At 37.4% G+C, this 26,325-nt stretch overlaps 1 protein-coding gene and 1 long non-coding RNA gene across 2 annotated transcripts; one reads left to right on the top strand and one right to left on the bottom strand.

Moving 5' to 3' along the window:
- Window positions 1-4,094: 4,094 nt before the first annotated feature.
- LOC106431355 (50S ribosomal protein L17-like) lies at window positions 4,095-4,644 on the top strand. Its single transcript, XM_013872155.1, has 2 exons — window positions 4,095-4,486; window positions 4,599-4,644. The coding sequence occupies exons 1-2, from the start codon at window positions 4,095-4,097 to the stop codon at window positions 4,642-4,644; spliced, it is 438 nt and encodes a 145-aa protein (XP_013727609.1).
- Window positions 4,645-4,663: 19 nt separating this feature from the next.
- LOC106431368 lies at window positions 4,664-5,467 on the bottom strand. The gene is made up of 2 exons (XR_001286177.3): window positions 5,067-5,467; window positions 4,664-4,994 (listed from the first exon to the last, which is right to left on the bottom strand). It is a non-coding gene; the product is annotated as an uncharacterized LOC106431368 (long non-coding RNA).
- Window positions 5,468-26,325: the final 20,858 nt, after the last annotated feature.

Consider the following 26,325-nt stretch of genomic DNA (forward strand, 5'->3'; position numbering starts at 1 on the left):
CACTTATCCCTGCAATTGCTTCATGAACATTTCGTGCTAATAGTTCCTTGAAGGCGAATGGAAGGAGGCGCTGCATCATTACATGGCAATCGTGGCTTTTCAAGCCAGTAAACTTTCCTTCCTTTCTGTCGATACAGTTACGCAAATTTGATGCGTAACCGTCTGGAAATTCCACATCGTTTGAAATCCAATCAAAGAACGCATCTTTTCCCTCTGCATCAAGTCGGTATATGGGAAAAGGAGCCCTACCATTCTCATCAACATGAAGTTCTGAACGAGCACATATATCGACTAAATCCAGTCTTGACTTCAAATTATCCTTTGTTTTACCTTGAACATTAAGGATCGTGTTCATGAGATTGTCAAAAAAGTTCTTCTCAATATGCATGACATCTAAATTATGCCTTAGCAGATGATCCTCCCAGTATGGCAGATCCCAGAAAATACTTTTCTTTGTGCCAGTTATGTAGTTCTCCAACAACATCTACCAGAAAACACTCATGTCCACCGACGTCTGACGTCCTTTCTGCACCAAAATCTCTTAGTTGTATCTTAAAATCTTTCCCACAAATTTTCGGAGGTGGACTGTCAAACACCCTCTTGTTCTTCGTAAACAAATTCCTACTCCTACGATATGGATGATCAGGTGGTAGGAATCTTCTGTGACAGTCAAACCAACACGTTTTCCTTCCGTGTTTTAGTTGGAAAGCATCAGTGTTATCTTGACAATATGGACATGATAGCCTTCCATGCGTTGTCCATCCAGACAACATACCATATGCTGGAAAATCACTTATTGTCCACATTAGTACTGCCCGCATTTGAAAGTTTTCTTTACACGAAACATCGTATGTTTCAGCACCTTGAGCCCATAGTTGTTGCAACTCATATATTAGCGGCTGAAGAAACACATCAAGTGATCTTTTAGGATGCTCTGGTCGTGGAATGAGAATCGAGAGAAACAAAAACTCTCGTCGCAAGCACAAGTTTGGGGGTAGGTTGTATTGTGTAAGAATGACGGGCCATAGAGAATACTGTCTTCCACTCTTGCCAAACGGACTGAAACCATCAGTACATAATCCAAGGTAGACATTTCTTCTCTCATACGCAAACTCGAGATACTTTGATTGGAAATGCTTCCACGCTTATGCATCTGAAGGATGTCTGATCTCACCATCTGTTGGGTGCTCCGCATGCCATCTCATTGGTTGCGCTGTGCGTTCAGACAGATACAACCTCTGCAACCTTTCCGTCAAAGGTAAATACCACATCCTTTTATATGGCACTGGAACTCTTCCACTCGTATCTTTATAACGAGGCTTTCCACAAAATTTGCATGTAACCCGCTGTTCATCCGCCCTCCAATAAATCATGCAGTTGTCGCTGCATACATCTATTACCTGATACGATAAACCAAGACCAGCTACGAGTTTCTGAACCTCGTAGTATGAACCAGGAGCTACATTATCCTCGGGTAGAATACCTTTTACAAAATCAGCAATCGCATCCACACAGTCTTCAGCCAAATTATAATCTGTTTTAATTTCCATCAATCTTGTAGCAGATGATAAAGCTGAATGACCATCTCTGCAACCTTCGTACAATGGTTGCTTTCCAGCATCCAACATATCATAAAATCTCCTAGCTTGTGCATTGGGTAAATCTTCCCCTCTAAAATGATCATTTACCATCTGCTCAATACCTACACCATAATCTACATCCGTTCTAATTGGTTCTTCTAATCTAACCGCTGGCCGAGGTTCGCTAGTACTACCATGTTCATAATCAGTTTCCCCATGATGATACCAAATTTTGTGACTTCGTGTAAACCCACTCAAATATAAATGAGTCCAAACATCCCACTCTTTAATAACCTTTCTATTTTTACAATTAGAGCAAGGACATCTTAACATACCTTTTTTTTTGTTTCCGGTTGTCGGTGAACTAACCCCATGAATTTGGTTATACCTCGTTGGTATTCTTCCGTAAGCAATCTCGTGTTCGGATCCAAATGAGGTCGATCGATCCAAGAATGAAAATAATTTGAAGAAGACATATTTTTTATGAATCAAATTCGTGTGTAAATAGAGTAAGAGGGAGGATGAAGATATGGAGTGAATGAAGAGGAAGAGGAGTGCTTGTATTTATAGTTTAAATCCTGCCGACAGACCGAGGAAATTCCGACGGAATTCCGACGGAAAAGGATAGTTCGTCGGAATTTCCTCGGAATTTTGTAAAATCCCTCAACGGCTCTCCAACGGCTCTCCAACGGCTATAATATTTCCTCGGAATTCATCGGTTTTTTCCGAGGAACACATTTTTCCTCGGAATTTCCTCGGAATATTCCGACGGATTGATATTTCCTCGGAATTCCGTCGGTATATTCCGAGGAAATTCCGAGGAAACGCAAAATTTCCGAGGAAACCCAATTTTGTGTTTCCTCGGAATTTCCTCGGAAATTCCTCGGGATATTTCGAGGATTTCATTTTTCGTCGGAATGTCCGTCAGAATACCGTTGTTTTCTTGTAGTGATTCATTAATTATTTTTATTTTTACTTTTTGGTCTTACCATTAATTATTCTAACTATATACAATTAATTACTACCATTATAACAAGAAACGTGTGTTCCTTTTTCTTCTCTGATATAAAATCATATTCATTAACATATTAAAATATATTAAACAGTTAACATTTTATAAACATTCGTCGACGATAACTAATATATTGATAGGTACTACATTAATATTATTTCGATATAAAATGATGAACCAGAAACGTATAACCAGAAAAGTTGACATAATTTGGACATTCTACTTTTACTCTCGTATAAAATGTTCAACCGGAAATTTACGAGAACTTTGACATTCTACTATTGTCATTTTTTTTTCTTTTTTTTCTGATCAAGTTCTATTGTCATTTTAAACCCATTATAGCAGTTACTTTATTATTTAAACATATTTTGAATTATGCTATATCACTTTTATATTTCATCTGATAGTAAATGTGTAATCCTTATAGTATAAATAATGAAACTGTAACTAAAATCATACTCCCTCGTTTCGAATTAGATGTCGTTTTAGAACAAAATTTTTGATTCAAAATTAGTGTCGTTTATGATTTCAATGCAAAATTTATTGAATTTTTATTCTAATCTATTTTTCTATTAGTTGAAATTTGGTTAGGTGTATTGGTAATGATGTTTTTATCTAGTAAATAGATAAACTTAAATGTTTTATTAATCTATGTGTCGAAATTTAGAACGACAAGTAAAATGAAATAGAGGGAGTATAGTAAATATATATTATTTCTGTAAATATTTAAATATCAGTTTAAATATATTAAATATAGTTATAATAGTATATTACCCATATATGAAATACAAATTTATAAGTTTCATTTTATATAATAAAATAAAAATATAAAATAAAATACTTATAGCGGACATAATAAAATTGAAATATTTTTTTTCTTATAGTATATAATGAGCGAGAAAGTTCATGCGTAACATTTATGATATGAATTTGTGTATAGCCATAATTTCAATCCATTAAAAATGAACCAAAACTACTTGTGGAAAGATCTTTACACAATCAACACCAATATTAGCTTATATTTTCAATAACTAATAACTAACATGCCAAATTTCAAATTAAGACAACCAACTAAATCTTCTGAAACTTTTTGGTTCATGTGTGGGTTGGTTTGAATCTGGGTGGATTAGGTTTATAATTCAAATACCTGTGATTTTTGGATAGCAGGGCCCGGTCAGTTAGATCGGTTAAGATATTTAGGATTTTGAAAAATTTCGAAAATTTCGAAAATCCAAACAAATACCTGAAAATATTCAAATCCAAACAATTTTCAGTTATAGTTTCCTATATATATAATTTATATATACAAAATGTATTAAAAATATTCCACCATAATTTTGTTTACTAGGAAAATATAATATGATGTGCATATACCCTAATTTTATTTGCGTTTCCATTAACCGAAAAACATTTTATATCAGCACACAATGTTATGTAGGTCAAGTTAAACGATCCGTATACAAACGTAAGTTTGATTAATTTAATAATAACCCAAACACACAATGTTAATATACGTTTCGGCCGATAATTCCTACGTTACATTTAGCCCAAAGCAGCTACAACAATCTGGAGTTGCAGCATGGCGAGAGGGTTATCGTTCTTCTACGTGGACTCACGACGCAGCTGTTGAAGCACGGGAGGATCAAGACAATTGTGCTAGAGCGAGTGCGATGAGGAAGTTTGTTGATAAGATGATTACTCTCGGGAAAGACGGTTCGTTGCACAAGAGAAGGCAAGCGTTAGGGATTATCTACGAAAAGCAGATCGTTCATACGTTGTTCGCTGAGGTTCCGGATAGGTATGGAGAGAGGAATGGAGGGTACACGAGGATCATTAGAACTCTTCCTAGGCGTGGTGATAATGCTCCTATATTGAGCTTGTCTAAGATGATATTGTTAGCCTTTTGTTACACAACTGGTAGACTCTTGTTTTGTAATCTCGAACCAATTGTGTGTATATTGAGCTTCAAATTGGTAAATGTGATTTCTTTCTTGTGTGTGATTCAGAATAGAAAGTGAGGATCGAGATGGTTCGTTAAGCTTCTGTGGTTAAGAGTTTGTAGGAGATGCTCTAGAATTCAATTCCTGGTCTGTTCTTTACTACTTTGTTACAAATATTCTAAGCATGAACATAAAGCAGTTCTAAATCTAACATATGTACTTAAAAAAAAAATTAAAACAAGATACAAAAAATTCAAGTGGAGTGGAAAGAATGAAAGCTAAGGAAGACAATGAAGAATACAATCACATTCTTGACTCTGCACTTTCATGGAAGGGAAGTCAACACTGATCTTTCAATAATATAGCAACTAAGTGTGTTTCTTGAAGATGTCCCAACAACTTGATTTTCTCTGGGATCTGTCTTTGTTTCCAACACAATCTTTCCACCTATGCCACTTCAGACTGCAACAAACTTATGGATCTGGAGAGTAAGAGGACAAGGGATAATCGATGAAACTTTTGCCGGGAAATTACCTGAGGGAAGATCAATATTACTCACTTGCTTCTCCTTGTATACAAACTACTGTCTTCCCTGTCTCATGTTGGAAACTCACACAATTCTTCATAAGAATATGGACACTACTATATGCGAGGAGATGCCTTGTACAGCTGTAGTCTGGATCCGAATCATTGGTTTTTGGTTTTGGCTTTGTAAGTGGCAAATGCAAAGATCAAGGCACTGATAAAGACAAGGAAGACAACGAAGACAATACCAGAGACTATGCAGCAAACGCACCGTCTTGGTTTACGCTTAACCTTGGTCATGACCAAACAATAATGTTATTTTCTGTGTGGATGAATTTCTGTATATTTTGCAGAGCTTGAAAACCACATATATAATATATTTTTGTGGATGAGTTTCTATATATTTGCCCAAAAAATGAAAACCACATATATATATATATATATATATATATATAAGCGCATTGAATGTATTTTGTGTCCTAACTACTTTCTTTACAATCTGCCTCTCTCCATTAAATATTATACGAGTAATAATTAAAATCGGTTCTATTTTTTTTTTTTTTTTTTTTTGTTATGAACCAGATTGTGGATGGCTAATAACCAAGATATTATGATTTGCAATCTTTCCATTTATCTATGATGGTGTAATCTCTTATATAAGGAACCTCTATGTTATGAATAAACACTACAAGAAAACAGCGGTATTCTGACGGACATTCCGACGGAAAATGAAATCCTCGGAATATACCGAGGAATTTCCGAGGAAATTCCGAGGAAACAAAATATTGGGGTTCCTCGGAATTTCCTCGAAATATACCGACGGAATTCCGAGGAAACCTCAGTCCGTCGGAATATTCCGAGGAAATTCCGAGGAACAATGTGTTCCTCGGAAAAAACCGATGAATTCCGAGGAAATATTATAGCCGTTGGAGAGCCGTTGGGGGATTTTACAAAATTCCGAGGAAATTCCGACGAACTAGCCTTTTCCGTCGGAATTCCGTCGGAATTTCCTCGGTATGTCGGCAGGATTTAATCTATATAAACAAGCACTCCTCTTCCTCTTCATTCACTCCATATCTTCATCCTCCCTCTTACTCTATTTACACACGAATTTGATTCATAAAAAATATGTCTTCTTCAAATTATTTCCGTTCTTGGATCGATCGACCTCATTTGGATCCGAACACGAGATTGCTTACGGAAGAATACCAACGAGGTATAACCGAATTCATGGGGTTAGTTCACCGACAACCGGAAGCAAAAACAGGTAAGTTAAGATGTCCTTGCTCTAATTGTAAAAATAGAAAGGTTATTAAAGAGTGGGATGTTTGGACTCATCTATATTTGAGTGGGTTTACACGAAGTTACAAAATTTGGTATCATCATGGGGAAACTGATTATGAACATGGTAGTACTAGCGAACCTCAGCCAGCGGTTAGATTAGAAGAACCAATTAGAACGGATGTAGATTATGGTGTAGGTACTGAGCAGATGGTAAATGATCATTTTAGAGGGGAAGATTTACCCAATGCAGAAGCTAGGAGATTTTATGATATGTTGGATGCTGGAAAGCAACCATTGTACGAAGGTTGCAGAGATGGTCATTCAGCTTTATCATCTGCTACAAGATTGATGGGCATTAAAACAGATTATAATTTGGCTGAAGACTGTGTGGATGCGATTGCTGATTTTGTAAAAGGTATTCTACCCGAGGATAATGTAGCTCCTGGTTCATACTACGAGGTTCAGAAACTCGTAGCTGGTCTTGGTTTATCGTATCAGGTAATAGATGTATGCAGCGACAACTGCATGATTTATTGGAGGGCGGATGAACAGCGGGTTACATGCAAATTTTGTGGAAAGCCTCGTTATAAAGATACGAGTGGAAGAGTTCCAGTGCCATATAAAAGGATGTGGTATTTACCTTTGACGGAAAGGTTGCAGAGGTTGTATCTGTCTGAACGCACAGCGCAACCAATGAGATGGCATGCGGAGCACTCAACAGATGGTGAGATCAGACATCCTTCAGATGCAAAAGCGTGGAAGCATTTCCAATCAAAGTATCCCGACTTTGCGTATGAGAGAAGAAATGTCTACCTTGGATTATGTACTGATGGTTTTAGTCCGTTTGGCAAGAGTGGAAGACAATATTCTCTATGGCCCGTCATTCTTACACCATACAACCTCCCCCCAAACTTGTGCTTGCGACGAGAGTTTTTGTTCCTCTCGATTCTCGTTCCCGGACCAGAGCATCCTAAGAGATCACTTGATGTGTTTCTTCAGCCACTAATATATGAGTTGCAACAACTATGGGCTCAAGGTGCTGAAACATACGATGTTTCGTGTAAAGAAAACTTTCAAATGCGGGCAGTACTAATGTGGACAATAAGTGATTTTCCAGCATATGGTATGTTGTCTGGATGGACAACGCATGGAAGGCTATCATGTCCATATTGTCAAGATAACACTGATGCTTTCCAACTAAAACACGGAAGGAAAACGTGTTGGTTTGACTGTCACAGGAGATTCCTACCACCTGATCATCCATATCGTAGGAGTAGGAATTTGTTTACGAAGAACAAGAGGGTGTTTGACAGTCCACCTCCGGAAATTTGTGGGAAAGATTTGAAGATACAACTAAGAGATTTTGGTGCAGAAAGGACGCCAGAAGTCGGTGGACATGAGCGTTTTCCGGTAGATGCTGTTGGAGAACTACATAACTGGCACAAAAAAAGTATTTTCTGGGATCTGCCATACTGGGAGGATCATCTGCTAAGGCATAATTTAGATGTCATGCATATTGAGAAGAACTTTTTTGACAATCTCATGAACACGATCCTTAATGTTCAAGGTAAAACAAAGGATAATTTGAAGTCAAGACTGGATTTAGTCGATATATGTGCTCGTTCAGAACTTCATGTTGATGAAAATGGTAGGGCTCCTTTTCCCATATACCGACTTGATGCAGCGGGAAAAGATGCGTTATTTGATTGGATTTCAAACGATGTGGAATTTCCAGACGGTTACGCATCAAATTTGCGTAACTGTATCGACAGAAAGGAAGGAAAGTTTACTGGCTTGAAAAGCCACGATTGCCATGTAATGATGCAGCGCCTCCTTCCGTTCGCCTTCAAGGAACTATTACCACGAAATGTTCATGAAGCAATTGCAGGGATAAGTGGTTTCTTCCGCGATTTATGCACGAGATCAGTGACTCTTGAAGGTATTGAAAATTTGAAGACTAACATAGCCGTGATTCAGTGCAACCTTGAGAAGATATTTCCTCCCTCATTTTTTGATGTTATGGAGCATCTTGTTATTCACCTGGCAAGAGAATTGGAACTTGGTGGTCCTGTGCAGTATAGATGGATGTATCTGTATGAGCGGTATATGTTCCATTTGAAGAAGATGGTGAAAAATTTAAGTAGGGTGGAAGGTTCTATAGTCGCACAGATGATCAATGAAGAAACTTCAAACTTTGCCGAGTACTACTTTCCAGCAGAAGTTCAGACCAAAAACAGAAGACCTGCTCGGCATGATGATAGAGGCGAACGGGCAGCATATCATGTTACGGTTCCAGACATTTTCACAGATGTTGGACGACTTAGCGGAAAACCAAAGGACCGTCGACTTACTGAGCAGGAGCGCAGTCATTTGCAAACATATTTGCTCACCAACTGCGAAGACGTTCTTCAATATGAGAGGTAAATAAATGAGCTTACAAATTTTTATTTTAACAAGTTGAAATTTAAATCTTAATTAATTACATTATTGTCATCATATACAGGATTTTCATGGCAGAAAAGCGGTTCGAGTATAGATACGCCACAGAGGACGAACTAGAAGAAATGAAGCAGAGAGAATTTAGTGGATGGATGTTTACTTATGTGAGTGCTTTAAACAAATTAAAATATATTTTATCACATATTTATACTAATTCACATTTATTGATATAATATATATATATGTGCTATTAATAGGTGTCTGCTGGTTTGGCCAGAGGTGAAACATTTGACGATTGGATACGTGAGATGGTCGTTGGACCAAACTTTGTTGTGAAGTCATATCCGAGATTTTGTACTCGAGGATATGCATTCACAACTCAGAAGAGGAGACGTTCGAGTACGACTTATGATGCTGGCGTTTGTTCTGCATCAGGAGATGATGTATACTACGGACACATACATGAGATTTTGGAAATTAAGTATTTGGGCATGGTTGGATTGCGCTGTACTGTTTTCTATTGTGATTGGCACGACAACACCCCAGATCGAGGTGTGAGAACAGATGCATTTGGTGTTACATCAGTAAATTCGAGGCGAAAGCTGCAATATTATGATCCTTTCATTCTTGCTTCTCAGGCCGATCAGGTAATTAAATGTTAATTATTCAGAATGATTCATCATCATGTGTATTAATTTATAATTTTTCTAAATGTTACAGGTTTGTTATATCAAGTACCCCCGGGTAAGAAACAGAGATGATCCATGGGTTACTGTTACAAGACTCAACCCGAGAGGCCGAGTTCAGGGAAGTTCTGAGCTGGAAGACCCACTACAACCAAGCACATCCGGCAACTTAAGTGCAGCAGAAGATTTAGCTGGAGTTGGCCTTGTAGTCGATTTAACCGACTTTGGAGAGGAAGCCGTCGTTCACGTAGAGGATGAACCAGTGATTGGAGAGTTTCACGAAGATCCAGATTCAGATTCATCTGGTGATGATGACTCGGAAACAGACTACCATTGAACTTATTTGTTTTTATTTTAAAAGAAATACCGAGGAAATTCCGAGGAACACTTGATATAACCTCTTTCCTCGAATAATAGTTATTTGGTTTATCTAGCAAGGCAAAGCTGAATACGAATTAAAAACTACTCAGAACACAACCAAATAAAACGAAGAAACCATGTAAAAGAAATACGAACTCATAATTAAGAAACCCAAAAAAAACTCAGTTCAAAATTAACAGAAAATAAGACCATAAAACGTTAGAATAGAAAAGAAAATAAAATAGATGGTGATAGCTCCTACTCCTCGTCTCCTGCTCCAGATGTTCCTGCATCGTTGGGTCTCTTGGACCTCTTTCTTACCCTGTGTGTACCACTCGAACCCGAACCAGAGGTGGATGGAGAGTTGTCCCGATGAACTACATCATCCTTTTGGCAACGACACGGCCTGATACGTGAAATGGCAGCCCAGATCTTGTGTAGCATGTCGTTGTTTGTCTTTATGCTCTGATCTCTCCAATGTTGTTGCTGGCGCGAAGTGGCGTTCGGTGGAAGCTCTTGCAGCTTGTACTGGCTGGAGTCTGATGGGAGTAGCTGATGGGGTTGTGAATCATCTGGAATGGCTTGTGCAGCCTCATCTTCTCCTTCTTCATCAACCACGCCCTTGCCTTTGGTCTGATATTTTGGCGTGAAGAAGGATGGCTTGTCTACTAGTGCGGTAGCAGGGGGTAGGAACTCAACTGCAGCCTCTGAAAGTAGAGAAGTGAGACCGATCTGAGGTAGGTGGCAGTAGAGTGTTTTCTTCGCTCGGTCCTGGAATACGTAGACGTAAGGACCATCCCGATGGATCCTCGAGTGGGGACCAGCTATGAACTCCTTACTTACTAGAGAAATGACATCCAGGTAGTTCCAAGCAATGTTGTTCGATCTGTCCAGTGCTACCTCCTGGTTCTTGCAGTCTACACCCACATGTCTAAGGATCCGAGTAATCACTGCACCAAATCCACATGCATTGCTCTTTTTTTTGGTTACTTTCCCCTTGTATCCTGCTAAGTTTGCGGCCAGCACCGCTCCCATGTTGAAGGCAGTAGCAGGTGGGAATGTAGAGTTTCCAAATGCCGGTAGCAAATGCCTCACACCTTGGTACAGGAGGCACAACTCCCATTGCGTGACTGATGCGGCTGTGGTTGTCCCGTATAGCAATGAGCCAATGAGGCGTGTGGCATATCTCAGTACTGGGCTCCGGATAAGTGACTCCTTTGCCTGAGAAGATCTATAAACCCCTGTGCCAATCGTTTCCCAGAAGTTCAACAGCTCTGAAGTCCAATAAAGACCAGATGTCCTCTCCCCTGCACTCAATCCAAATAGTCCGCAGAGGTCTGTGAAAGTTACCTCATAGTATACTTTCTGCACTACGAATGCCAGAAAACCTTCCTGATGCCTATCATCGGGACGGGTGACGTATGCGGATGCTATGAACTGGCGTACCAACTCCGGATAAGTGGGTTCGTTGAGGTTGCATAGTTGGCCTAGACCCATGTTCTGGAACAGTCCTTCAATGTCTGCTTGGATTCCCAATATTGTCATCGTCTCAGGACATGCTAGTTGTGTAGCCGGAACGGCTACCTTCTTCATGTTGTTGTAGTGGGTGGTATCAGACTTATCCCACTTCTTTGGCCTTTGCTTCTCCAGATGAGACGAACCCTCTTCTTGTGGGTTCTTCTTTGCTGACATTTTTGTGCGCTTCATTCTCTACAAAATAGAATCATTGCTCTCAACATGGTTATAATCAATTAAGAACTCAAAGCAACATGAAAATGAAAAGCGAAATCGAGTTGTGATAAAAAAAAAACCAAATTCAAAAAAATTGTCAATCCGTAAATCATCTCAAATCCTGTTACAAACTCGTTGATCACAGACAATTGTGTTCTATTCCATGTTTAAACATCTGTTTCATGCATATTTGATCAAGGAATCAACACGGAAATAAGAAATACACAAAACCCAAAAAATTGCTCAAGAACACGATTTCAGAATGTGGAGATTCGCGGAGTATACCTGTCTTAGGGTGAAAACGAGTGTAGGAATCAGGTAGAGCTCAAAAAATCAAGGGGAATAGAGCCCAAAATTGTTCAAATCGGATGATTATAGAGAGAGAAAAAGGGGGGGGGGGGGCGAATTATAGGGGAAATCGGAGGGGATGAGAGTTCTGAGGTTTAGATCCAAAAAGATCGGGTTTTGCCTTATAATTCTGTTCGCACACCCATCGATCGATGCGTTTTTTAACATAAACGCATCGATCGATGCGTTTATAAAAAAACATACAAGATTTTCCGAGGATATTCCGAGGAAGGCTTCAGATATTGTTCCATCGATCGATTGTTCATTCCAATCGATCGATCACATTCTTATGGCTTTCGTCCATCTGGTGATCGATCGATGCGTTTTTTAACATAAACGCATCGATCGATGCGTTTATAAAAAAACATACAAGATTTTCCGAGGATATTCCGAGGAAGGCTTCAGATTTGTTCCATCGATCGATTGTTCAATCCAATCGATCGATCACATTCTTACGGCTTTCGTCCATCTGGTGATCGATCGATGGGTTTTTCTAACAAAACGCATCGATCGATGCGTTTATAAAAAAACATACAAGATTTTCCGAGGATATTCCGAGGAAGGCTTCAGATTTGTTCCATCGATCGATTGTTCAATCCAATCGATCGATCACATTCTTACGGCTTTCGTCCATCTGGTGATCGATCGATGGGTTTTTCTAAACAAACGCATCGATCGATGCGTTTATAAAAAAACATACAAGATTGAAACCCCAAACACTAGTTCCTCGGAATTTCCTCGGAATATTCCGACGGAATTACGAGGAAGACAAGGGTTTCCTCGGAATATTCTGAGGAAATTCCGAGGAAATAGGGGTTGTAAACCGAAAAAAACGTTTTGCGGTTTGAATAACACCTAGATAACCCTTATAAAGTGTCTTACGTTACTTATGAAGTCTAAAATTTGTTCCTTACCCCTTAATTAACACTTTTCCGATTGTATGAACGAAATCCCACAACATAAGAGAAACACTTATACGTTTTAATGAATGGTATAGGGAATACTTTCAATTAGTTTTGAAATTTGTTATTTCATGGTTTATGCTAATCTATACAAAGAATCCTCAATGGTATACATTACAATTGTATAACAAATGAAAAACCCCAAAAAATTGATGTTTTGAAACCCCAAACAATTGTTCCTCGGTATTTCCTCGGAATATTCCGAGGAAATTCCGACGGATACTTTACTATCCGTCGGAATTTCCTCGGCATATATTTTCATTTTACCGGGCAAATATTTCGCGAAAATTGAAATTAAAATTCCGACGGAATTCCGACGGAAAATGTCCGTCGGACCCTAGGTTTTATAACCACGAGCCACTTCTTCTTCCCCATTTCTCTCTTCTTCCTCTGCGCGATTCCTCTCTTTTTTTCCGGCGATTTCCCCCTGAAATCCGACGATATCTCCGGCGATCTCCCCCTTTTCTTACACAAATCATGTAAGGACCCTATCCCACTCTCTTAGATTCTATTTGTTAGGTTTTTGTGGAGTTTTGATAGATTTTTGTTAAGGTGATTGGTTAGGATTGTGATTTTTGGTTGTATAATAGGTTTAGAATTGTGATTTAGTTGAATAATTTGTTTTGTTGAATTGATTTATAATTTTTTTATTATTTTTTTATTTTTTTGTATTTAGAAAATCGATTTTAGTATATAAAATCGATTTTTGTATTTTACAAAACGATTTTTCTATATAAATTCGATTTTTTGGATTTTACAAAAAAAAATTTGTATATAAATTCGATTTTTTGGATTTTACAAAACATTTTTTAATATCTATACAACTTTTTTTTTGATTAAAAACTATTATTTGGGATTTAAAAATATTTTTAATATATATATATATATTATTAAAACTATTTTTTGTAATTATTGAACTATTTTTTATTTATTAAAACTATTTTTTTTATTAGAACTATTTTTATATATTTATTAAATATTTTTAATATCTATAAATATTTTTTTGTGATTAAATTATTTGAGACTTTTAAAAAAAAAAATAATTTATATATTTCTGTATTTATTAAATATATTTTTTTTAATTTACAGGTCTCATGATGATCAGATCCGGCCTCGACAGCGTCGTGGTCGTGGTGGTACGGGGAGCCAGTCTCGGGATTCCACCCATTTTCAGGATTCCCCTTCGCCCCACAGCTCCTACCATACATCTCCCTCTGCTGCACCCGCTCCTGCTCCTCTCGCTCCCGCTGCTGCACCCGCTCCTCCTCCTCCGGGTCCTCCAGGAGTGATGAGTGTTGCGGATTTGGTTCAACAGCCCGGTCGTGACCATCTTCCGTATCTCACTCCGTATCCACATGGACATGGTCAAACATGGTAATTAAACATTTTTTTTTCTTTAAATTTTGATTCATTATTAACCGTTTGTTCTTTTTATTAGGTTCAACCGATCCGGGAACGGGATCAGCGCATGGATCAACCGTATGATGTACTCGGCCCTCGACAAGGGACATCCGACTTTCACTCACTTCCCTACCGAAAAGCAGGTTCTGTGGTTTCGTCAGTTTGCGGTAAGTATTCTAATTTTTTACTTATATTTTTAATCTTTAATATTAATTTTTTACTAATTGTGTTTTTTTTTCAGCAAGAGTTCAACTGGAATTCCGATGAGACGCTCTTTATCTATCACCACTTCGTCCATAAAGTTATGGACAACTATGGGAAGCAGATCCACGAGTGGAAGAAAAAGTGGGAAATCAATAAGGTTCGATTTAATTTATTAAACAATTTTTTAATTTATTAAACTATTTTTAAATTTAATAAACTATTTTTTTTTATATTAAAAGGTACCAAAGTCGATGAACGACACGGTCTGGAAGGAGTTGTGTGCGCATTGGGATAAGGAAGAGACGAAAGAAACTTCTTCCACCAACTCCACCAACCGCAGGAGCGACCGTAAAGGGAAGGGCATCTACAAGCATAACTTGGGTGCTCAATCTATTGCCACTCTGGGAGATCGCATGGTAAGTTCAAATGTTTTTTCTTCAATTATTTGAGTTTCAGAATTTTAATTTATTGTGCATTTCTTCTAATTTCTAATGTTTCTTTAATTTATGTTTTTTTTCAAGGCGGAAGAAAATGATGGCGAGCCGGTTGATGATCTCGCCCTAATGAGGAGGGCGTATACCAACAAGAAGACCGGCCAGATTGATGACGGTCTTGTGAGGGACGTGGTCGACCTGGTCCAAACTCAGGTGGTAGACGAAGTGTCTCAGCTTCAAACCGAGGATGACGCTTCGACGGCTTCGACCAACTTGTCTCGGTGTCGAATCAACGAAATCGTTGAATCCGTAAGTTCTTTTTTTTTAAAGTTCAATTCATTTATTTTTTTGTTTAAATTTGTAAATTTGGCTATTTTCTATTCAGTCGGTTCCAAAGAAAAAGGGACGTTTGGTCGGTTTGGGTCGTCGCACCCGGTCGGTTCCTCCTTCTTCTGCACCACCGCCCTTTGTTGATCCAGAAGTACTTACGGCTCAGTTGAAGGACAAAGATGATCGTATATCTTTGTTGGAGACCCAGATGGCGGCTCAACAGGCGGGCTATGAGGCACAGAGGAGGCTGAACCAGCAAATGATGGAGATGATGCAGAGGATGTACCCGAACGAGGTGTTCCCAGACGTGCCAGACCCGTAGATTATTTTTTTTTTCCCAAAAACTCGGAATGTTTTATTTTTATTTGTGAAACTTTGAATATTAATTAATATGATTTTAATTTTAATTTTAATTTCATATTTTCGAATTTAAATTTCAGAAATTTTATTTTTTTAAAAAAATTAATATTTTTTACATTCCGAGGAAATTAATTATATTTTTCACGCGATCGATCGATGCGTTTTTGGACATAAATCCATCGATCGATCTGTTTACAAAAAAAAGTTCGAAATATACCGAGGGAACATGTCCCTCGGTATAATCCGAGGGAACAGTTCCGTCGGTATATTCCTATCGATCGATGTATATATGACTAAAACGCATCGATCGATGAACGTCCGAGGAAATATCCCGACGAAGTTCTCCCTCGGTATATTCCGAGGACATTTCCGACAAAATAATGGTCCTCGGAATATCCTCGGAAATTTGTTTCCTCGGAATTCCGTCGGAAAATTCCGAGGGATTTCCGACGAAAGAAGAAATTCCGAGGAATTATTTCCGACGACTTGTTTCGTCGGTATGTCGTCGGAATAACGGTATTCCGACGAAATTCCGACGATTTTTTCCCTCAGAATCTTTGATGTTTTCTTGTAGTGAAAGATAGACATTTCCATTACTTTTATAACACGTTATCAGCACGAAACTCTAAATCCCTAAGGTAATACCCAAATCGAAAAACCCTAAAACCCTAACCCTAGCCGGCGATCCGACGAACCCTAAACCCCGACCGCGTCTCTTGTTCCCGCATCTGTTCCAGCTCGCGTCCCCGATCAGCTTCAGCCCAAGGCGTTCCTGATCCTAGCTCAGACGTTCGCGACCCGAGAGCAGCTCCAGCACGCGACCTCTTTCTCGTTCGCGACAACATCAGACGGCTCGCGTCCGACGATCAAGGCGTTCCCGATCAAGAAACAAAGGACGCCCGCGACCCGATAGAAGCGAATCGATCCATTCCAGCTCGCGTCCCGTTCGTGTCCAGCTCGCGGCGCAACTCCATTGGTGGTCCGATTCAACAATCATCTAAGGTTAAAAGGTAATTCAAAACATAAGAACCCATAATCGAACATGGATTGATTGATAAAGAATGAAACCCTAAAATCCTAATCTTTATGAATCAAAACCATAGGGTAATAGATCAAAAATCCTAATTGAGTAAATCAAAACTCTAAAAGTTTGATACCCCAAACCCTAAATCATGTTCCTACATGATTAAAACCCCAAATCGGTTTTTACAAGTTAAAATCCGATAAACTCTAACCCTATATCTATAAACCCTAAATAATATAAGTATCAGATTTAATTATACTATAATTATCAAATCACATATTAAAACCCTAATCGAATATTTTGAAATCAAAACTGTTTTCGGTTTTCATCATTGAGGTTTTAAATCTGATTGAATCTGATGCTATGCTGCTAGAATTGTTTGACCGTTAAATTGATATATTTATTTTCTCATCCTGCTTGATAATTGTTCATCTGATTTAAAATTGTTTAAACCGACCAGCCTGTTAAAACATTGATTGAATCCGATAGGTTGCTAGCTTGCGTTGCTTATATAATCCGATAGGTTGATAGATTGATTGAGGTTTACTTGTTTAAAATCCGAATGATCTGATTGCATGATTCTTGAGGTTTAATATCATCTGCCAGGATTGATAGTTTTGTAATCTGATCTGTTTTAAATAGAAACCCTAAATAATCCGTATGATAGGTTATATTGATCTGATTTGGATGTCTTTGAGAATTGAGAATCCGTATGCTAGGTTGATAGATTCATGATAAAACCATAGGGTAATAGACCAAAAATCATAATTGAGTAAATCGAAACTCTAAAAGTTCGATACCCCAAACCCTAAATCATGTTCCTACATGATTAAAACCCCAAATCGGTGTTTACAAGTTAAAATCCGATAAACCCTAACCCTATATCTATAAACTCTAAATAATATAAGTATCAGAATTAATTATACAATAATTATCAAATCACATATTAAAACCCTAATCGAATATTTTAAAATCAAAACTGTTTTCGGTTTTCATCATTGAGGTTTTAAATCTGATTGAATCTGATGCTATGTTGCTAGAATTGTTTGACCGTTAAATTGATAGATTTATTTTCTCATCCTGCTTGATAATTGTTCATCTGATTTAAAATTGTTTAAACCGACCAGCCTGTTAAAACATTGATTGAATCCGATAGGTTGCTAGGTTGCTAGCTTGCTTTGCTTATATAATCCGATAGGTTGATAGATTGATTGAGGTTTACTTGTTTAAAATCCGAATGATCTGATTGCATGATTCTTGAGGTTTAATATCATCTGGTAGGATTGATAGTTTTGTAATCTGATCTGTTTTAAATATAAACCCTAAATAATCCGTATGATAGGTTATATTGATCTGATTTGGATGTATTTGAGAATTGAGAATCCGTATGCTAGGTTGATTGATTCATGATAAAATCTAATGTCTTGAGGTGTAAGATTGTATGCTAAGTTCGATTAAATTGATTGATTTGATTATATGTTTTTGAGGTTTGATAAATTCGGATACTAGATAAATTATTTACACATGGTTTATGCTAAATACCAATCAGCCTTGAAACTGATTCATTGAAATTCATGCTTGAACTCTATATTCTAGTATTGCTAAAATCAGCCTTGAAACTGATTCATTGAAATTCATGCTTGAAATCTATATTCTAGTATTGCTAAAATCAGCCTTGAAACTGATTGAGTGATTAATAAATCTTTTTACTAGTCTTGCCAAAATCCATTGATTGTTAAATCCTAATTGCATGATTAATTGAATCCGTTTTTGCTAGTTATGATTTGAGATGTCGAAAATCAACCTGGATTTTGCTGCGCTAAATCTCTCTGGAGATAATTATTTACGGTGGACATTGGATACCAAGATTATCCTAAAGGCAAAAAGACTTGGTGAATGTATCATAGAAGGCAATAATGCCAATGAGAAAGATTGATACAGGGCAATATTAATTATTAGCCATCATCTTATTAAGAGTCTCAAAGACCAGTATCTGACTATAGAGAATCCTCTAGACCTTTGAACAGAGTTAAAAATCGAGATGTGATCACCAAGGAACAGTGTTATTACCAAAGACCCTATTTGATTGGAGGAATCCCGGAATTCAGGACTATAAGTCTGTGGATGAGTCTATTGCTAGCTGGGCAAAATAATGGATTACTTATGAGAAACAGTGAATTGAGACCTCCTAGATCAACCCTATTACCTGATACCAATAAGGCCGTAGAAAAAAAAATGTAACCATGTCCAGAATGATAGACCACACGGTCATGGCCGTGGAGGGTGGAAAGGACGTGGCCATGGCCACTATAACACATTTGGCCGTGGGAATCACTATGGCAGAGGCCGTGGGTATCAACCCAATTTGAGCCATGGTCAAGGCAGTGGCCGTGGTATATCATTTAAACCACAAAGCTCGACCAAATCAGTGTGCAATAGATGTGGAATGGAGAACCATTGGGCTAAGATATGAAGGACTCCCAAACATTTTTGTGACCTCTATCAAAGAGAGTCTGAAAGGGAAGAATCCTGAAACTCACTTGGTCTATAAAGATAGTGAAAATAATTTCAAACATGATCAAGATGATCTTATGGAATATGAGACTTATGATTACCTAAAAGAATCAAGTTGATAATCTGATTTTGACATCAAACTTGTGTGATTGCTTTGCTTGTATGCTTTCTCTGATTTTTATCTCCTTGAATTTATTTCTATTAAATTGTCTTCTTAGATTAAATGAATGAATGATTTTTCTATATGAGTACACTGAAAAACGCCAATATAAGTACTAAAGCATGTATCGTCAGTCTGAAAGAAGACTATGGCTAGGCTAATATATTATTGCCTAAAGGTATGCATCTAGAAATCAGTGATGCCTTATATTCACCCATCTCTAAGAGCAAGAGCAGCCTATTGAGTTTTAAAGATATAAGAATGAATGGTTTCCATATTGAAACAATGGGCGAAGGAAACAAAGAGTTCCTTCAGATATATGTATAAAATCGCCCAAGACCATAATAAGTCCTAAAGACTATACCTGCATTCTCTACTGACCTAGACTATGCATAGATCAGTATGATAAAGGCTAAAAGCCTGCGAAAATATACACTTATGGCACGACCGGATTGGCCATCCTGGTCCAAACATGATGCGAAAATTGATATTCAAAAGGCACACATTAAAAGATAAGAAGAGTTATCCCAAAGAATCTCACGTGTGTAGCATGTACACAAGGGAAACTCATTCGGCCATCACCAGTAAAACGGCTACGAGCCCCTTTTTCATAAATAAAGACTATATGTCTAGATAATACTGGTGAATACATGTCCCAAGCGTTTAAATTATTATGGTATGTCCATGGGGGTAAGTGTGGACAATTCTGTGATACATGTCCATACCAAGAACGGCTTGGCCAAAATCTTTTAAAACGCAAATAGCTGATTGATAGACCATAACTTATGAGGTCAAAACTCCCAATCACAGCTTGGGCCACACGAAATTTACATGCACCTAAGTTAATACGCATCAGGCCATTTAGTGAGCATAGTTATCCCCTATCACAATTATTAACGGGTCAAGAGCCAGACATACCCCATCATAAGACATTTGGATGTGCTGTCTATGTACTAATTGCTCCACCACAGAGAACTAAGATGAGACCTCAAAAAGAGGATGGAGATATATGTTGGATATGATTCTCCCACAATAATAAAGTACTTTGAGCCAACTATGGGTGATTATATTTGAGGCCAGGTACACAAATTATTTTAAGCCCATGAGGAGAAAAAAATAATAAAGCTGGTAAAAGAATGGTAAAAGAAATAGAATGGAATCAACCATCAATGTCCTGACAAGATTCTCGGACTAAAGAATGTGAAATAGATGTCCAAAGATTATACATTTACAAATCTAGCTAATCAAATGCCAGACACATTTGCTGACCCGAAAAAGAATGACTAAGTCATATATAAACCAGCTTGTAAAGCACCAACAAATTTGATGTCCAGGAAGAGGCACAGTCAAGTTGCTACAGAGTCTAGACAACGTATGAAACGTGATAGACGAATAGGTTCCAAAAGATAAGAATCCTCGAAAACAAAAGAAAGGTGCAGAGAATGATAATCAAAATCCAAATCCGAGGTTACTAAGGAAACCATCCCAGACATGGAGATAAGGCCGGCAGGCTCTAAGGTACATGTACCAAACAATGTAGCTTGGGACGTCACGCTGTAAAATATTAAAGGTCCTGATAATAATGAATCTCAATCGATTATATCATGTCTGGAACATAATGGAACCAATAAGGAATGTCGACATAAGATGATTTATTTGCATACCAGGTAGTACTTGAATTTATGAATATAAGCGAGGATCATGAACCCACGTCAATATAAGAGTGCGCACTCGTAGAACAAATTGGATTTAATGGAAACGTGGGGTTAAATAGTTTAAGGAAGAAAGGCGTATTTGGCCATATGATTAAGACGTCATATGATGTTAAAACCAGTGGATATAAATGGGTCTTGTGAGGAATAGAAATCGTGAGATATAAAGCTGATGTTGCACAAGGATTCTCACAAAGACCAGTAATAGATTATGAGGAGACATACTCCCATTTTGTCCCAATTGGGTTTTCCTGGTAAGGTTTTAATGATGCAACATTAAAGCACATTACAAGCTCTAAATGGTTATGGCATTCAAGGGGGAGTGTTATGAACCAGATTGTGGATGGCTCATAAGCAAGAGATTATGATTTGTAATCTTTCCATTTATCTATGACGGTGTAATCTCCTATATAAGGAACCTCTATGTTATGAATAAAGATAGACTTTTCCATTACTTTTATAACACTTTTGACTTTTTCGTATATGAAAAAAATTAAATCTATAATAGAATCCTGAGCCGCCACGTCAGCAGGTAAGTGGATCCCACTTTTAAAAAGTGTGAAAAAGTGTCAAGCATGTGGTTCGAACCCGGGTTATTGAGATATAAAAACTAACATTTATACCACTAAACCAAAGGATACTTTATACATTGATGGCCGAAACTAATATATATTTATGAAGGTTGGAAACCTTTGCTTCTTCGGCTTTCTCTGTGGGACGGGCCTACAAGTGTATTATGAGTTTCATTTTTAAATGAGGTTCATCACATTATATGAAAAAACAACAATTATAGTTTTTTCATATTGTAAACTGTCTTCGTTTAACATGGGTTAGGGTTCTTTTCATCACTGTCTTAGACAAGTCTGAGTTACAGAGTTGCGCTGTGTGTCTGTTCGTAATCTATTTTTTCACCGGTGAACTCTTCATCTCCCCATCATAAATCGTTTGATCTTAAATGTTTCTGATTTGTAGCATTTCTGTAAACCCTATATATATGATTTTCATCTTTAATGAACTCAATCTTCATCTTCACAAAACTCATTGATTCCTCTTAGCTTTAACGATCTTCTAGAAAATGTCTCTCTGCCTCTCCAGTTCCTCAAACCGGCGTTCCCGACATCTGTCACTCAACCTTCGAGTCTCTCCGTGTTGGTCGTAGTGGTTAGAGCATAGCCTCTAACCTCCTTGCTTATGGGATTCCCTGAACTTCAAGAAAGACAGTGAGTTTATGAGAATCACGGTTCTCTTTCTTGATGAAAATGTAAGTTAATCTTCGATTTATCACACTTATTTAATATAATTGTTTTTAATTGATTTCCTGATTTTTTGTTAAATAATATTATTTACAGATTCCGTGATTCATGAGTTTATTCCCGCCGGACGTGCTAATCGTTACATGCCATCTTTGAAAGCCGGTTCCATTGTGAAAGACGATCGTTTTGAGGTTGCTAGGTGCTCAAGCATGTACAAGATAATTGATCATCCATTCCTCATTCGTTTCATCTCACCAAGTATTATTTATTAAGTCATCACGGGTGCTCCTGAGATCAATCTCCAATCATAATTAGACTGTTTGACAATTTCCAAGTGATTGCGAGCACAAACCTAGAACTCTCAGGTATATTATCATATTGCATTTGGGTTTATAATATGTTTCGTTATCATAACTGATATTTAAACTCGCAGATGTGGTTGGGCCAATCCAATATGTCCAAGGCTCTGACCTTAGCAAAGAAACAACTCGAGTCATTATCCGTCTCCTCATTGATCAGTAAGAAACAATCAACACACAATTTCCTTTATATTATTATTTATATTGTGCTAACATCAATAATCAAAAATATTTCATACCCAAATTTTGTGGTCGTCTATTTATCTCCCTTACTTATCAAATTAATTTTACATAAACCTTTATTTTACAGATTAAAATAAACCGCAACAACCCAAACAATTAAAACACCAAAAACTTGAATTCCAAAAAAGACGAATCATTAATGATCACCTCTCTTTTTTGTCTAATCTTAGAAATAAACTTCAAAACAAATATATCAAACCAATCACCTCAACTAAAACTCAACGACACATACATCGAGTCAGCTAACACTACAAGAAATTCTGTAATTAGCCATGAAAAATGTTGTGGCTATCGCTTAATATTTGTGGCTATTTAACGCTTAGCCACAAATCGCTACAAAAAAGTTTCGTTGACTACGGGCTTGTGGCAATCGAATAAGCGTTGTTATTTGTTGCTGTGCTTCTACGACTTAGCCACAAACGGTTTTTTGTGGACAATAGCCACAAATAGCGCTAACTTGGATTCGTTGCAATTTTTGTTACAAAAAGCCACATTTTAAACCGTAGAGAATATTCTACAAACAGCCACAAAACTAATCGTGGATGTAAGACGCAAATAGCCACAATTTTTTGTGGTTTTATTAGCCACAACTCGTGCCACTTAAAATCGTGGCTTTATTTCTACTGATAACAACAAAACGTTTTGTGGAAATTTAGACACAAAATAACTACAATTATTTGTATTTGTGGCTTGTATAACTACAACTTATTATGTGGAAATCTGTGGTTTTATTTTAAAAATTGCCACAAATTTATATGTGCTTTTCTGTGGCTTTATTATTTATTTTGATTTATTTTTTAAAATGTACTGATTAATAATTTGAAATCAAATTTAAAGCATTAAACAACATAATAATTAATTTAAACATTCAAATACCATTAAAATTATAAAATTTTTTTACAAAAGACATCTAATGATGTTCTTCAGAAGTTACAAAAGACATCTAGTGATGTTTTTACAAAAGACATCTAGTGATGTTAGAGCTTAACTTAGTATAAACACAAAAAACACCAAGATCAGAGTTAATGTACGGGAGAATTTTGGTCAAGTTCTTGGCTTGATTGGGGAGTTCGAACAGATGCATCGCTCTCACGCTGAATAGGTTCAAAGGTAACAGGGTCCACTCCATTCATCTTCATCAGAACCTCAATGCCTCGCTTAATACCAATTACATCCTCCTTCAAGCCAAAAACATCATCCTTCAAGCAAGTTACAACACCCTCCATGGTGGTCAAGCGTCCATCAACTGCCACATGTGTAAATAAAGATGCTGGTGCAGTCTCACTTGGTTCATCATCAATATCCTGAATTGAAACAAGCCCATAAACTCGCCCTTTGCCATTGGTTGCCACCTACAAGAAAAAAAATTGAAAAGACTCATGGATATAGACAAACAAAACAGTGTCGATCAATTCATTATGCAAAACTAAATTCATTCTGCTATTAAAATAGATTATGTAATTAGATTAGGAGATTCTTACTTCAATGTAAGCAGCGTTGAGCTGCTGGGTAGAGGGTGCTGATGGGGTTTCATCAGTCAGACAGGAACCTTGTGATCACTCCAATGCAAGAGTCTCGGCAGCCTTCACAAAACCTTCTGCTCTTTTGTCAATGAAAGTGCCATCCTTGCGAGTATAGGTCATACGCACTACTTCAGTGACTGGAGGTGCTACTCCACCAGCCTTAACATTCTGCAAATGGTGTTAAAAAATTTATGTAAGTTACAGAAGATAAAGCTGATGGAATATAAAAATTGACTAACCAAGTCATAAGCATAACGCTTGTGGTTTTTTTATCCTGAAGTATGACGGTGAGTGCCTAAACCATCTGGGTTTGAGGAAGCATTCTCAGAATTCGTTTTGCTCCTCTTTTGGTGTGGTTCCTCCTGCCAAGTCTCTAGCATCAAGTTCCAATCTGCTAGGCCAATAAAATCTGGCTTCTTTTTTTCTTCTGATCTCCTCCTAAGCAAGGTCTCTGATTGAGCTTTTCAGAATTTGTTCCCACTGAAAACGAACTTGACTGTGATGCTTATCCCAATAGTATTGTTGCTACAACAAAAACAGAGTTAATTAGAATAAGGTGAGAGCTTATACAACTATATCAACCAATAAACAAAGTAAATCTAGAGAAGCTACCAGAAAACTAGTCCACCAAGCGACCTTCTTCTCATCTGGCACCATTCTGTAGGTCCACCATGGTCCCCAAAAGTTTGACTGATATGTTGACACTACATTTTTCCGGATGCAATCGTCTATCCCAAACCTATGAAAAAAAAGCACCAAAACATTTTGTTAGATGAGACAAAGACCAATGTAAACTCAAAGCATTACAATAGCCCTTAGACCTAGTACAAGACCACTGTCTGAACCATAGCTCAAATACAAAACTTAACAAATAAATTAAACACTCAAACACATAATTAAAAATACAGTCGTTTTAAACAGACGTTATCAAGTCAACAAATCATCTTTATCCTTTAGTTCCTGTCTGAACTAATAACTCAAAAGACAGAACTTTAAAAATAACTCAAACACTAAATCGACAAACAAATAACTGAAACACTGAACTCACCATAAAGTTCCATTGGGCCTTTGTGGATGGAGAAGAGGCATGTTACGTCTCTCTGGTGCACTCATCACAGCAGCTAAGCTTGGAAGTGGATGTCGAGACGCAGACGAAGCCGGCCTGGTCGCTCCAGGAGGAAGAGAAGCGGACGTAGCAGGCCTGTTCAATCCAGGAGGAAGACAAGTTTGACGGCTCCTCTTAGCTGGCCCTGAAGAAGAACCACGTAGGATATTCATCTGCAAAAGAACAAAAAAAACATTACAAATACTTGAACATTACAAATATGGGTTGTACATTGACCCCAACCCTAAAACGAAACAGAACATGAAAATTAAAAACCCAGAAGATTGACCCCTCAGATTTCAATATACGAATCTAAAAGGGAAACAAATAAGAGATTTCTGACCTTAAACAGAGGAACGTAAGGAATAGAGCAAGGATACTGAGGGTTAGCTTTTTTTTTTTTTTAAATTGACTGTGAGAAAGGATAGAGATTGACTGTGAGAAGAGGACAAGATAGATACGTAATATTTGTAGGCGGAGCAAACAAGTAGATTAGCTTCCTTTTTTTCAATTAATAAATCAAGTGGCTGATATTGGTTTAGCAGGGAAAACAACCCGGGAAGTGAAAAATTTCGTGATTACTTTCTAATTTTTAGATTGTTACCAATCTACTTGTCGCTATTTGTTTCTACGGGAGTTATATACCCGGGAAATTACTCCCGCCACTTAAGAATTTTGTGGTTAGTATTTTACAACAATACTATTAATAATTAAATAGGAATTTTGATGAAGTTTAGCATTCAAAGATAAATTAAAAACAATATTAAAACAAAGGAATTAAGTTAAATACATGACAAATTATTATTTGTTTTTTTATTTGTTTTAGAACACATACA

This window comes from Brassica napus, chromosome C4, assembly GCF_020379485.1.
Source record: "Brassica napus cultivar Da-Ae chromosome C4, Da-Ae, whole genome shotgun sequence".
NCBI classification, from domain to species: Eukaryota; Viridiplantae; Streptophyta; class Magnoliopsida; order Brassicales; family Brassicaceae; genus Brassica; species Brassica napus.

What these genes read in the sequence shown, in the direction of transcription:
- LOC106431355 (XM_013872155.1), top strand. Translation starts at nt 4,095, where the DNA reads ATGTTAATATACGTTTCGGCCGATAATTCCTACGTTACATTTAGCCCA. An exon ending in AGCTTGTCTAAGATGATATT is followed by an intron (nt 4,487 to 4,598) that starts GTTAGCCTTTTG and finishes TGTGTGATTCAG; the next exon opens with AATAGAAAGTGAGGATCGAG.